At 35.2% G+C, this 13,429-nt stretch overlaps 1 protein-coding gene across 1 annotated transcript in view; it reads left to right on the top strand.

The window, feature by feature from the left end:
- MTREX (Mtr4 exosome RNA helicase) overlaps positions 1-13,429 on the top strand; it is a 114,512-nt gene that overhangs the window by 32,859 nt on the left and 68,224 nt on the right. Inside the window, exons 13-15 of the mRNA XM_035014428.1 lie at positions 478-588; positions 2,180-2,281; positions 4,967-5,092. Coding sequence (XP_034870319.1) covers positions 478-588; positions 2,180-2,281; positions 4,967-5,092 — 339 coding nt within the window. The remainder of the gene's footprint in view (positions 1-477; positions 589-2,179; positions 2,282-4,966; positions 5,093-13,429) is intronic.

Raw genomic sequence — 13,429 nt, forward strand, 5'->3', positions numbered from 1 at the left:
CTAATAGTAGACATGTAATGGCATTTGATAATGTGTTAATGAGGATGAATTCCTTAGTAATTCATTTGTTTTTAGATGAAGTACATATTTATGTGATGTATGCTTTATACTTATTTGTTTTTAGTTGGAGCTGACTAGTATTAAGTTTATTTTGTGTAGATGCATATTTTGCCCTCATTTCTATTCGTATTTGGGGAGATGAAGTGATGCTGGAGAATTTGAATGAGGCAGCAATGCATATATGAATTTTATTATTTAAAGTATATCATATTAAGGAAAGCTAGGACAGAATTATTTTGAGTTTTGAGTTTAATAATCTGTGGGAATATGGGTTTGGTTTTTGCTTTTATTCTGAAAAAGTTATAACATTTCTTTAAACAGCTTTTTATTGCCCATTTTTCTTGGTTTGGTTAGTTTAACATTTTCTCTTTCCCTTTTCTGTACATCACTGAAAAATAAACAATATTTCAATCACAGGTTGAACATGTACTTCCTCTTTTGAAGCGAGGGATTGGTATTCACCATGGTGGTTTACTTCCTATTTTGAAAGAAACTATAGAAATTCTCTTTTCTGAAGGATTGATAAAGGTATGATTTTATTTATTATGCCTTAGAATTGTGTTGTATGAATAGTTTGAAAATTATTTTTTTTTTTTAAGGAGGCTCCACACCCAACATGGGCTCTGAATTCATAACCCTGAGATTAAGAGGTGCATGTTTTATTGACTGAGCCAGCTAGGTGCCCCAACAAGTTGATTTTTATGTATCGTGTTATACTTCATACATTTTGGGCTGTAGGTAAAATATCATTGGGTTTCTTTCCTATAGTTAAAGTAAGAAATGGTAACACTATACAGTGTGGAATTTTGCAGAAGGTGCTGTTTAATTTTCAAAAGTGGAGTTGATTCTGAGTGGACTCCTGTTTGTATACAGATTAAAACGATTAGAGAAGACAAGGAGAATTGCCGGTAGTTATAAAAGAGCGTTTTTTAGGATGTGCTAATTTAAACCACAGAGAGTCTAATTTAATTTTAAAGCTTATGTTGACGTCTGTACCCCGAAATGGGGTATTAAAAATGGGAAACTACTTCAAAATGTAGTTATAAGCCTATATATGATTTACAAATGATTTTATGTTTAAAAATCAGGTTAGAATTTTAAAAATCAGATATTGTGAGAATCTGAGCACTAAATAGAATATTTAAAAGAAATTTACTCACTTTAAAGAACAAACTTGAGATATTTTAGATCAAGAATTGGTCACTATTTCTACCTAGGTCCTAGTAAGGCCCTCTTGATGTTCCTTTATAGATTACTGTTGAGGCTCGTCTATGGCCATACCACCCTGAACGCGCCCGATCTCGTCAGATTACTATTGAGGCTCATTTTAAAGAATCTTTTCTTAAAAATTTAAGTGATACTTGGTGGTGGTAAAAGTCAAATAGAACAATTGTAAATAAAGTAAAAAATGAAAGACCATCATTCCTCTTCACTTCTCAGGAATACCCACTAGCAAACATACAAATAATACTTATTTTGTAAACAAAAAATTATACTACCCATGTTACAATCCAATTTTGTCATATATGTAGCTTTTCATTCTTTTTAGTAGGTGAATAGCTTTCTATTGAGTTGATGAAATAAAAGATGTTTTTATCTTCTTTCCTACTGGTGAAAATTTAGATTAATAGTACTTCAGTGATTTTACTTTGTGTGCTTAAGCCAGTTTTTTGTGTGGTCGGTTTCTTGTTGGTAAAGTCTTACAAGTGAACTTAGCCACTGATTCTGTTCTCCCCTCAGAGATCCTGAGGGTAGCTCTAAAACTGTTGCATCATCAGTCAAAAAGCCAGGAAATACGACCTTCTGTGTTTAGAAAAGTAATCTACAGCCTCATGCTTTGTACATTAGATCAGTAGTATCCTCTTTAAGGTACTGCCACTAGAATTTAAGAAAGACTATTTTTCCTGAATTAAAAAATTTCTGGGATGCAAGGAACATTAGATATTATTTAGTAATTTTATATGTCAATACTGAATTACATCTGGAACTAGCATGTTATTTTTGCAGTCTCATTAACAACTAATTTTAAAATTAATGTTTTGTTTATACTTAAAGTACAAAACTAGTTTTTCAGCTTAATAAAATACATGTTTAATCATATAATTATTTAATTATTTAGGCCTTATTTGCCACAGAGACTTTTGCTATGGGAATTAATATGCCAGCTAGAACTGTTTTATTTACGAATGCCCGGAAATTTGATGGGAAAGATTTCCGATGGGTAAGTAAAATAATTAATATAATTGGAATAATTTTTACTTGTTTTACCTAACGTGATTTGGGCTTACATAATCTTTAAGATTTTCAATTCTAAATAGTAAAGAACTTGTACCTGAACCAATAAACAAGTTCATCAAGGTTTAATTTTAGATCTGTCATTTCTATCCATTAGGGTTTTTTTGGTTTTGGTTTTGGTTTTGGAGGGGGGTTGGGTTTGGCTAACCCAAAAACAAAAATCTCCCTTGGTGAAAGAGTTTGATGATGAGGGTTAAGTGTGCAGATGATTTATGAGTGCTTTAAAGCATCTTAAATATATCTAGAGTGTTCATTTCTTTAAGTTTAGGCTATTTAAGGCACCAAATCTACAGTGGCTCCAGTTGCAGCTTACTATTTTATCTTTCAGGTTGAAAATAGAAGCTTTAACAGGTTTGCACATAATATCTTTTCTAAGGCAGAAGAAAGGGAGAGAAAGTTGGAATCATGGGTAAAACAGTGAATTTGGGTAGAAAGTAAATTCTTAATCCAGAGTCAATAACCCATTCAGTAAACAGTTACCAAATTTAAACTTTGTTAAAGTTAAACCCAATCTCTAAAGAAACTTAGTAGCAGATGAAAATTAACAGATGTGCAATAAAATGTTGCATTAATGATTCTGAGAAGCATGTACAGATGGATAAAGCATAAGAAAAGTCACTTGTATAAAAGGGGTCATGGAAGGAAGGCTTCATTGGAGAAGGCAGTCCTGAAACTGAGAAACAACAGCACATGGGTATTTACTAGGTAGACAGTAGAGCTTCACAGGGGTGAAAGCAGGTAAATTTCTACTTTGAGTATCCAGTGCAAGGCAAAGACTCGGTTAAACTGGCATTGGGAGAAATTTCTAAGTAGTCAGCTATTCTACAGTTAATCTAATCCTTGAAAGTGGTGATTCTTTTGTACTCAAGAGAAGTTGCTGGCAGTAATTACTAATCATCAAAATACTGAAAAGCACTCATGGTAGAATTGTAAAGGCAAAGCATTTTTTCTTGATTTGTTTTATTTGAAAATGTATTGGATGCTATACAAAAGAGAAATATAAGTACAGTGAGGCAGCTGCCATTTCTCTTTAGAAATTTTTACATAGTCTTCAAAATTTTTCTGTAACCTGTAACTTTTTAAAATTGAACTTTTAATAATTTAATTCATGTAGAATGTGATTCCTGTTTATAACATTTAAGTTTTATGTTTTATATAAAAATCTTTATATTATCTATCAATTTAAAATTACTTAATTCTCCGAATAAAATTGATGCCATAAGAAAATAAGTAAATAAGTCTTTTGTGACTTTACATGCTTCTTGGCGTCCTCAGGACCTTGAGTATAGTGGATAATTGAATTTAAGAAAGCAGTCTTTTCTTGATGATTCAATATCATATTATTAAACCTAAAAGCCATAACGTGCCATAATGTTGTAATGATGCCCTTGGGCCCTGTTGAGGTTCTATTGCATTGCCTTTTTGAAATGTTTTCAGATCTTTTTTTAGGTTTAGCTTTTTTTGTTGTTTTTTCTAGTGCCTTTGTTTCTCCCAGGTTGTTATGTCTGTTTTTGATGCTGTCAGTAATACGCATTCTTGTAGCTTAACCTTCTTGTGTCAAATATTTTTTGGGAATCTGAAAACTGTGGACCCTTTCCATCAGAGAATAGTACAGAAGCACTTACAGATAAAACTTTTTCCAGTGTCGGGGCGCCTGGGTGGCTCAGTTGGTTAAGCCACTGCCTTCGGCTCAGGTCATGATCCTGGAGTCCCGGGATCTAGTCCCGCATCGGGCTCCCTGCTCGGCAGGGAGTCTGCTTCTCCCTCTGACCCTCCCCCTTCTCATGCTCTCTCTCTCTATCTCATTCTCTCTCAAATAAATAAACAAAAAATCTTAAAAAAAAAAAAGAAACTTTTTCCCAGTGTCTTAGTGGTTGAATGTCACCCTGAAAAGGCTTACTAATCTTTTTTGACTAGGTTCTTCTTAGTGATGAATGGTCTCTACTGAACTCCAGGGATGTATACCAAGAAAATAAGAGAATTGGACTTTAAAAATAAAAATGTTTATTTTATATTAATCTAATTTTGCAAATTAAGAAAGTCTATTACGAGGGGCGCCTGGGTGGCTCAGTCGTTAAGCGTCTGCCTTCGGCTCAGGTCATGATCCCAGGGTCTTGGGATCGAGCCTCGCATCGGGCTCCCTGCTCTGCGGGAAGCCTGCTTCTCCCTCTTCTACTCCCCCTGCTTGTGTTCCCTCTCTCGCTGTGTTTCTCTCTGTCAAATAAATCAATAAAAAAAAATAAAAAAAAAAAAAGAAAGTCTATTACGATCAAGTCAGAATTGGTATTTTGTAGCGTTTGACTCCTTCTTTGCTTTAGTGTTTTCCAGAACATCTGGCTCAAAGATATTTTATGTCAGTGAATTAACAGTCTTCCCTGTACCTTTGGTGTATTTGATCATTTTGGAGCTAAAATTTAGTTTTATAACATTATTCTTAAGTGTTTTTGCATTTTTGTGTTTTTACTTAAACCCCTAAAAGCTGATGTTTTTAGTTATGTTTCCTTTTTTGGAATATATAACTTGTGCTTATGTATTTTGTGATAAAAATTTAAGAATATATTTTTCACAAGGTTTTCTCCTAAACTCTGGATTTTTAATTATCTTCACTCAGATTTCCTCTGGTGAATACATTCAGATGTCTGGTCGAGCTGGAAGGAGGGGAATGGATGATAGAGGAATTGTAATTCTTATGGTGGATGAAAAGATGAGCCCAACGATCGGAAAACAACTACTTAAGGTAACCGAGTTAAGATTCTGTGCTCTCACCAGCAATTTGAGACACATACTTCAGGAGCCACTTTGAAATTAGTTGTGTCAGTTCAGATATCTTTCTAAGTAGACGAGTTAATTAAACTATCTAGCCTTGAAAGGTAGAAGAGGGTAACTGCACAAAGTGCTGATATTTTGTACCCTACTTTCTGTTGTAATAAGTGAAGCATAACTCATGAGATGAAGGGCATGTAAAGATCCCCAGAGAGGGCAGAAATGTTTACTTTGCCCTCCAAATTTACAACAATCTCTATAACTGCCTTCTCTACTGAACAAATTGGTCTTCCCCTATCATAATAGGATGTAGGGCACATGATATCAGTGTTTTGGGCAGTTACCTTCCCCTACCTTTGCAAGCCCAGATAGCTTAATTAATTCTACAATCTGCCATTCTTTTTTTTTTTTTAAAGATTTTATTTATTCTTTGAGACACAGAGATACAGAGAGAGAGAGAGCATGAGCAGGGAGAGAGGCAGAGGGAGAGGGAGAGCAGGCTCCCCGCTGAGCAGGGAGCCCGATGCGGGGCTCGATCCCAGGACACTGGGATCACGACCTGAGCTGAAGGCAGACGCTTAACCATCTGAGCCACCCAGGCGCCCCTATAGTCTGCCATTCTAATACTGCCTATTTGGATCATAAATATCCCAATAAATTAATTCAGATTTTTAAGCTTTATTTCAAATTAGCCTGTCCATTTTGCTTGTTTAATACTGTTTTTCAAATTGTTTTAAGGGTTTTATTTTTGTTTTGTTTTGGAGAGCTATTCAGGGAAGTTTGGCCTGGTTGCTTTCCTTCTCCTTCTCCATGCAGTAAGAAGTTTTTAAAACAAAGTCCTAGAGAAAACTCTTGGTAAGATGGGAAACTTAACATTATTTAAAAGTTGGGTGCCTGGGTGGCTCAGTCGGTTAAGCGTCTGCCTTCAGCTCAGGTCATGATCCCAAGGTCCTGGGATTGAGTCCCACATCAGGCTCCCTGCTCAGCAGGGAGTCTGCTTCTCCCTCTCCCCCCTACTCGTGCTCGCTTGCTCGCTCTCTCAAATACATAAACAAAATCTTTTAAAAAATTAATTACAGATTTAACTGCCAGATCCTTAGCTAAAGAGCTCCAAAATATGTTAAGTCCTACATAGGTCAATATCTCTGAAACAGACTCTTCAGTTTCAAAGACTTGGGAACTGCAAGGAGAATTTGAGATATGGTTGTGGGAAGTCTGGTATGCTAAAGCAAAAATAAAAGTGTACGTTTTTTAAAATAGATGGTTAATGTGGGTAAAGACAAAGCTTGTCTGTACATATTCGTAATGATCATATGGTGTCTTATTTTCACTTTTAAAGATTAACACTTGGAAACCTATTTTTAAGTGTCCATGTAACTTTAGTTCTTCATGTAAAGAAAATGACACAAGATTGAAAATTGGTATTTTTGGTCTTCAAATTGTGCCAGATATAATAAACACTGTTTTTCTTTCCTTGTGCTCTATGTGTGGAAAAAGTTGAGTCAGGTTGCCAATAGTAGGAGGTAATATTTTAATGATAGCTTCTGGTTTCCTTAGTATAGATATTTCATTCTATTTACTTGACGTTTCTGAATGTAAACTGTACCTGTTAAGTGTAAAAGTTCTGTTGTCTTTTATTTCAAAAATTTTTTTGTGGTAAGAACACTTAACATGAGATCTACCCTCAACAGATTTTTAAATTATAAAATATGTTATTGTTGACTGTAGCTAAAATGTCATACATCATATCTCTGGATCTTATTTATCTTGCTTGACTAAAACTTTATGACCTTTAATTAGTAACGACCCTTTTATATCTCTCCTCAGTCTCTGGCAACCACCATTCTAGTCTTTGATTCCTTGAATTTGACTATTTAGAAAATTCATATAAGTGAAATCATGCAGTATTAGTCTTTCTGTGACTAGTTTATTTCACTTAGCGTAATGTCCTCAAAGTTCATGTTGTCACATATTGCAGAATTTTCTTTAAGGCTGAATTGTATTCCATTGTCTGTATATACCACATTTTTTTTTTTTTAAATCCATTCACTTATTGATGAACATTTAGGTTGTTTCCACATCTTGGCTATGTGAATAGCACTGCATTGAACATAGTGTTATTATCTGTCCAGTGTCTTGGTTTTGATTCTTTTGGGTAAATACCCAGAGGTAGAATTGCCAGATCATATGTAGTTTTTGTTGTTGTTGTTGTTGTTGTTGTTTTCAATTCTTTGTGGGATATCCATACTGTTTTCCATAGTGGCTACACAATTTTACTTTCTGACCATCAGTGTGCAAGGATTCTGATTTCTCCATCATTTCTTAAATGAATTTTTAAAAACAGCTTTATTGAGATATAATTCATATTGCATACAGTTCACCCATTTTCATGGTTGCTAATATATTCACAGAGTTTTGCCACCATCATTACAATCAATTTTGGAACATTTTTACCAGCCCAAAAAGGAACTTTATATCCATTAACTATCACTCCGCATTTCCTTCCTAACTCTTCCCTTTCCCCAAAGCCCTAGGCAAACCACTAATCTCTTTGTCTCTGTAGATTTGCCTATTTTAGGCATTTCGTATAAATTTAGTCAGATAATAGATGATCTTTTGTATTGGCTTTTCTTTAGCATAATATTTTCAAGGTTCATCCATATTTGTAATATGTATTAGTACTTCATTGCTTTTTATTGATGAATGTTCCTCTATTGTGTTGACATATTACAAGTTATTTATCCATCTATCAGCAGATGTATATTTAGGTTGTTTGTACATTTTGGCTGTTGTGAATAATGCTGTTGTGATTGTTTCTTTACAGGTTTTTATGTAAACATGTTTTTATTTCTTTTGGGTATATACCTCTGAGTGAAATTGCTGGGTCATACATAATTCTAGGTGTAACCTTTGAGGACCTGCTAGACTGCTTTTCATCAACAGCTATATACCATTTTTACATTGTCATCAGCAATGTATGAGGGTTCTCATTTCCCTGCATTCCAGCTAACATTTGTTATTATCTGTCCTTTTGAGTTGTAATCATCATCCTAGTGAGTGTGAAATGGTACCCTTCACTTTGAATGCTGTGTAGTTTGACTTGTTTAAAGGATATAGTACCTACCTGTTGATGATACTGCAATTATATAAGCAGATATGTGTGTATCTATATTTCTTGATTTCTAGACACATTTCTTTTATTGAGACTAACTGTACTACTACTTTTTTTGTCCTCTAGGATTTTTTCAGGTAGTTTTGCTATCATTAAAGAATTTGCAGGCAACTTATTCAGAAAAATAACAACTAATAGTTACAGAATATTCAACATGTCTTAGGGTTTGAAATTATTATTATTACTATCCCAGTTTTATAAATAAATAAGGCATACAGAGGTTAAAGAATTTTTCAAAAGTCATATCGTTGTTAAATAGCAAATCCTGATTTTAAAGTCACGCAGTCTGGTTTCAGAGTGCATGCTTCTAACCACCATGTGCTGCTTCTGCTCAGTACCTCATGCAAATAGATTTTTCATTTACTGGCTCAGACCGAATTTGGCTTGAAAGCACTTTGTTCTTTTGACATATTTCTTAATACAGTATATGAACTAATACATCATTATAACATCAGGTCTGTTTTCTTGTAAGCGACAGTAATGAGATTTGCTCTTAAGTAATAGGACTTTAATAAATAGAATATTTATTTTCTCAAATAATAATTAAAATATGTAGATTATTCATGTTATTGTATGTAAAAATAGTTAGTATGCTTTGTACATTTGTAAAATTCAGATCTGTTTGTCATATCTAATAATTTTTCCTGTTGTTGGGTTAAGTAGTCATAGCCAGAAAAATGGCAGAATACATGTGTTTATTGCTTGTTGACTAAAGATTATTTGTTGAGGTTTCTAATATCTCAGCGTGCACACACACACACTTAAATATTTGTGTGTGTAAATCATTTAATGATCTTGCATTTAAAATATTTTAATAATTTTCTTTAGCTTCTTTGGCTTGACTAGTTTTGTACCAAGCATTATAAGAATCTATTCAACTTTTCCAATTCTGCTATTGTTACAGTGTCCTCTTTTTGTCTGTTTATCTAATACTTTCATATCCATTGCCTTTTTTAAAGTTAGTTTATTTACAGTATTGTCTACTCCCAGTGTGGGACTCGAACTCATGACCCTGAGATCGAGTCACATGCTTTTCTGACTGAGCCAGCTAGGTCCCTCTACATCTGTTGCTTTTTATTTATGGACAGATTTTCCATCTATTAGCTCACATAGAATTTGAGATAAGACAGGAGTTTGTTCTTTGGGTATATTTGACAGGAGCTAAAAAGCAAAATCCATTCATTATAACGTTTGCTTAAATGAAAAGTTGACTCAGAAAGTGTTTATAATAACCTTCCAAAAAGACTGGTGAATGCATCTTTTATTCTTCAGCAGTTAAGAAAGCTTTTACATCTCTCCAGTATTACCAGAAGAAATATGCCTTCCAATGTAGTGCCCATATTTTCAAAAAAATGTAAAACCATCACAGTACTTTGAGGACATGTTATTATTTGTTTTATCAAAATAAGCTTATTTCCATAATTTCTGAAATGATTAAATAAACTTAATGGTTTCTTACAGGACATGAAGTGCTTCTTCTAAGAGACTCTACAGGCTTTCTGCTTCTAGAAAGTTGTGTGTTCATTTCAACCTGAACTACATTCTTAATGGCTAAGGAAAATGAAACTTATTTGAAGGAAAAATAGCTTTGACTTTACTGGTTTTTTAAAAGCGTTTGGAACTTTAAGAAGAACATACCTATTCTCTTAAAGTTAGTGCTGTCACGTACTCAAGATTACTTATGGACCTTTTTTTGGAGAATTGAGAAGACTCACATTTGTCCATATGCTTCTGTCTTCCATTGTAACGGTTCAAAATGCAAAAATATTTAGACTGGCAGTTTTTTAAACTGCTCTCTTGAATGAACCATATACTCTAAAACTTCAGAAATCATTAGAAGTAGAATAGCATTCAAAGGGTAGTATTACAAATCTGCTTTGGAAAATTGATCTGTTTAGCTCTCTGTCTTACTAGCTTTCAGTGAACAACTTGTCAACTAAAAAAATCCTTAAAAGTTTTTCTAGAATGAAGCTTAAGTTTAAAATCTTAGCACTGGCTGCTTTTGTTGTTCCAAGTTAAATATTAGGTGACCCTCTTTTGGGCTTTTTGTTGATATATCATTTAAAAATTTTATAATTTGGCTGATCAAATTAAATATATAAAAAGTTGAGTGGGGTGCCTGGGTGACTCAGTCATTAAGTGTCTGCCTTCGGCTCAGGTCATGATCCCAGGGTCCTGGGATTGAGCCCCGCATCAGGCTCTCCGCTCCGCGGGAAGCCTGTTTCTCCTACTCCCCCTGTTTGTGCTCCTTCTCTCGCTGTGTCTCTCTCTGTCAAATAAATAAATAAAATCTTAAAAAAAAAAAAAAAGTTGAGAAATACTTGATCAACATTTGAGGGTTCCTATAATTTTAGTAATGTGAATATTGAAAAACAGCGATGTGAAATAAGTTCCATTTTGAATTTGCCCTCTGGGAGAACTTCAGCCCAGAGATGCTGTAAAATTTATCTCCTACCTCTTTAGCCTGGGCAAGTCTCTCCACATCTCTGAACCTGTTTCTTGTTTAAGACAGTTTTGTTAGGAATATTGTGAATTCAAAATTTATTTAAGTATTAGTACAGTGATTGGCACATGCTTAGTAGATGTGGTCATTTTTAAACTTGGGGAATCTATTTACATCAGCTACAGAACAGTGAACAAGAGCAGCATTGACTCAATGGCACAGTACCTAATAACTCCAATTCAGGAAAATTTGGGATAATTCTAGACTAGATGATTGTGATTTAAGGCTTTATGGAGGAAATGGATCCTGCTGCAAGCCCTAAAGGGTTGGGGTAGGAGTGGGGATTGGATTTTGATTTCTAGAGCTGTAGTGATCTAGATCAGATTTGATGAAACTTTGAGGTAGATAATGGCAGTGGTAAAGAAACAAAAGAACTGATCTAAGATATATTGAGGAAATAATCTGCAACCGTTGGTTGATTAAAATTTTAAAAAGGGATAAAGCAGAAGAAAGACCTAAATCGGAATTTAAATGTTAATTTCATTGTCCATTAATCAAATTAAAATTGAACTATCGTAAGTTTACTCCTTGCAGAGCCACAGAAATTACAGCAGGTGGGGTTGTCACACAAGGATTTTATTTGCAGCAAATAGGGAGATCATAGGGAATAACTTCCAAAGTTGTGATTCTTGAGCAAGGGTGAATGGATTCCTTTCATTTAGGGTTAGGATGAATATTTAGTCTTGTTATCATGTGTGGAAGTAGGCATAAGGCACGCACCTTAATGAAACATTGCCTACACATACACTGTATGTTACATAAACGAAGCTTGTGTTCTTCCTTTGGCAGAGATTTTCGTATTAAAATGAGGTAACTGTCAGTCCTTTGATTCATCTGTGCAGATGAAAGTCTGGGATTGAATTCAGACTGGTCTGGGTGGTCTGGGAGCTCCTCATCAGGGCAGTTGTTACTGCTTGAGGGGTAGTTTCGGTTTCCCTCGCAGGATGTTAGGCCTCACTTAAGAGATCAGCTAGAAGGAAGAGCTTAAGGGAGACTGTGGGACAGAGGTCATAAGAGTATAAGCAGGTAAGCAGTAAAGGTCAGGGCTTGGGGGTCTGGCTGGTGACAAAATCAGTAATCTCACTAACCATTAATCTTTGTAAGGGTGAAACCCAGGAATGGGAAAGAGCAAGAGAGAGAAATTTCATTTTAGGTAATTTAGCCATATTATTATTATTATGTATCACCCAAATTAGGTTACTGTAGGAGTGGAAAGGGTGCTTTTAATAATTATACCAATACAGCAGATGTAGGTTGGGACTGTCTTGGGCTCACTTAGCTACAATGTCAAAATGCCAAGCTGAGTTTCAGGAGGTAACTGAAAATTCCGAGGTGTATGCTACAGCAATCAAGAATACAGAAGCAGGGCGCCTGGGTGGTTCAGTCGGTTAAGCGACTGCCTTTGGCTCAGGTCATGATCCTGGAGTCCCGGGATCGAGTCCCGCATCGGGCTCCCTGCTCGGCAGGGAGCCTGCTTCTCCCTCTGACCCTCCCCCCTCTCATGCTCTCTCTATCTCATTCTCTCTCTCAAATAAATAAATAAAATCTTAAAAAAAAAAAAAAGAATACAGAAGCAGAGCTTGAGCTTAGAAGTAAACAGTGGTAATATTGAAGCCCCAAATTTCTGAGGAGGTAATAATACAAAAAAAAGAAAAGTAAGGGCTGCGTCTGCAATATTGTAAAATAGCTGAAGTTGTCTTTAAATTCCTCTCTCCTCCAAGAATTTGTTTTTCATACTAACTTCACATCTCCCTTTGGCCTTATTTTCAAGGAAAGTTCATAAACATCAAGGTTTTAGGGACTTAGTAACTGTGTCCCTAAGGTGAATGGCTCTTAATTTTTCAGGAGTTAAGGAGTACTTTCATTTAAGACTGTGATGAAAGCTCTGCTTCTCATAAAATCGTGTATGTGTCCATTTAGAATTAGGCTATCAGGTTGGTCTGTGGACCTCAATTTAAGAGCCCCTGACCACCCTAAGAGTATTTGTGTATTTCACTGTGCCATTTAGAAATACATAAGCATACTTTGTGACACTTAATTTCTAAATATTTCAGCGTGCATCTCCCAAGAATTTAGTTATTCTCCTATTGTAGCTGGGGCATAGAGGTGCAAGAGCATCTGGCTCTGGGGGGTCCCAAACAGAGCAGGTATAAATTAAAAAAGCAGCAAGTGGTGGTGAAACAAAAAAGGAATTTATTTCAGTCAGGCCAATACCAGGAAGATAGAGTACTAGTGTTTCAAAGACTGTCTCCAAAGTGCCGAAAATACTTCACAGGTTTATATAAGGAAAATGTGGGACAAAGGGTATGTGCAGGTGGGCATTGCAGGTTAAGTTATTCATCCTTTTGGGATTAGTCATTAGTGGAGTCATTCTGGCTCAAGGAAGTCCTTGAAGGGGTAGTTTTGGTTCCCAGCAGGGGTGCTTTGTGCACAAGGTCTTTTGTTTGAGTTAAGAGACTCAGATAATGTAGATAAAGAATGATCTAAATTTGGCGGGTGGGGAATGCTTCAGTTTTATATCACTCCAGGCAGCTGAGTTTTAAGGTGCTGATTTTTATCTAAATATCGTTCTGAAATGAATTTAGTGTACTCTGTCAGCACAGACTAGGTTATGCTACAGTAACAAACCTAAATCT

Source organism: Mirounga leonina, unplaced genomic scaffold, assembly GCF_011800145.1.
Source record: "Mirounga leonina isolate KUSES-001 unplaced genomic scaffold, KU_Mleo_1.0 Mir_168, whole genome shotgun sequence".
In the NCBI taxonomy this organism is placed as follows: Eukaryota; Metazoa; Chordata; class Mammalia; order Carnivora; family Phocidae; genus Mirounga; species Mirounga leonina.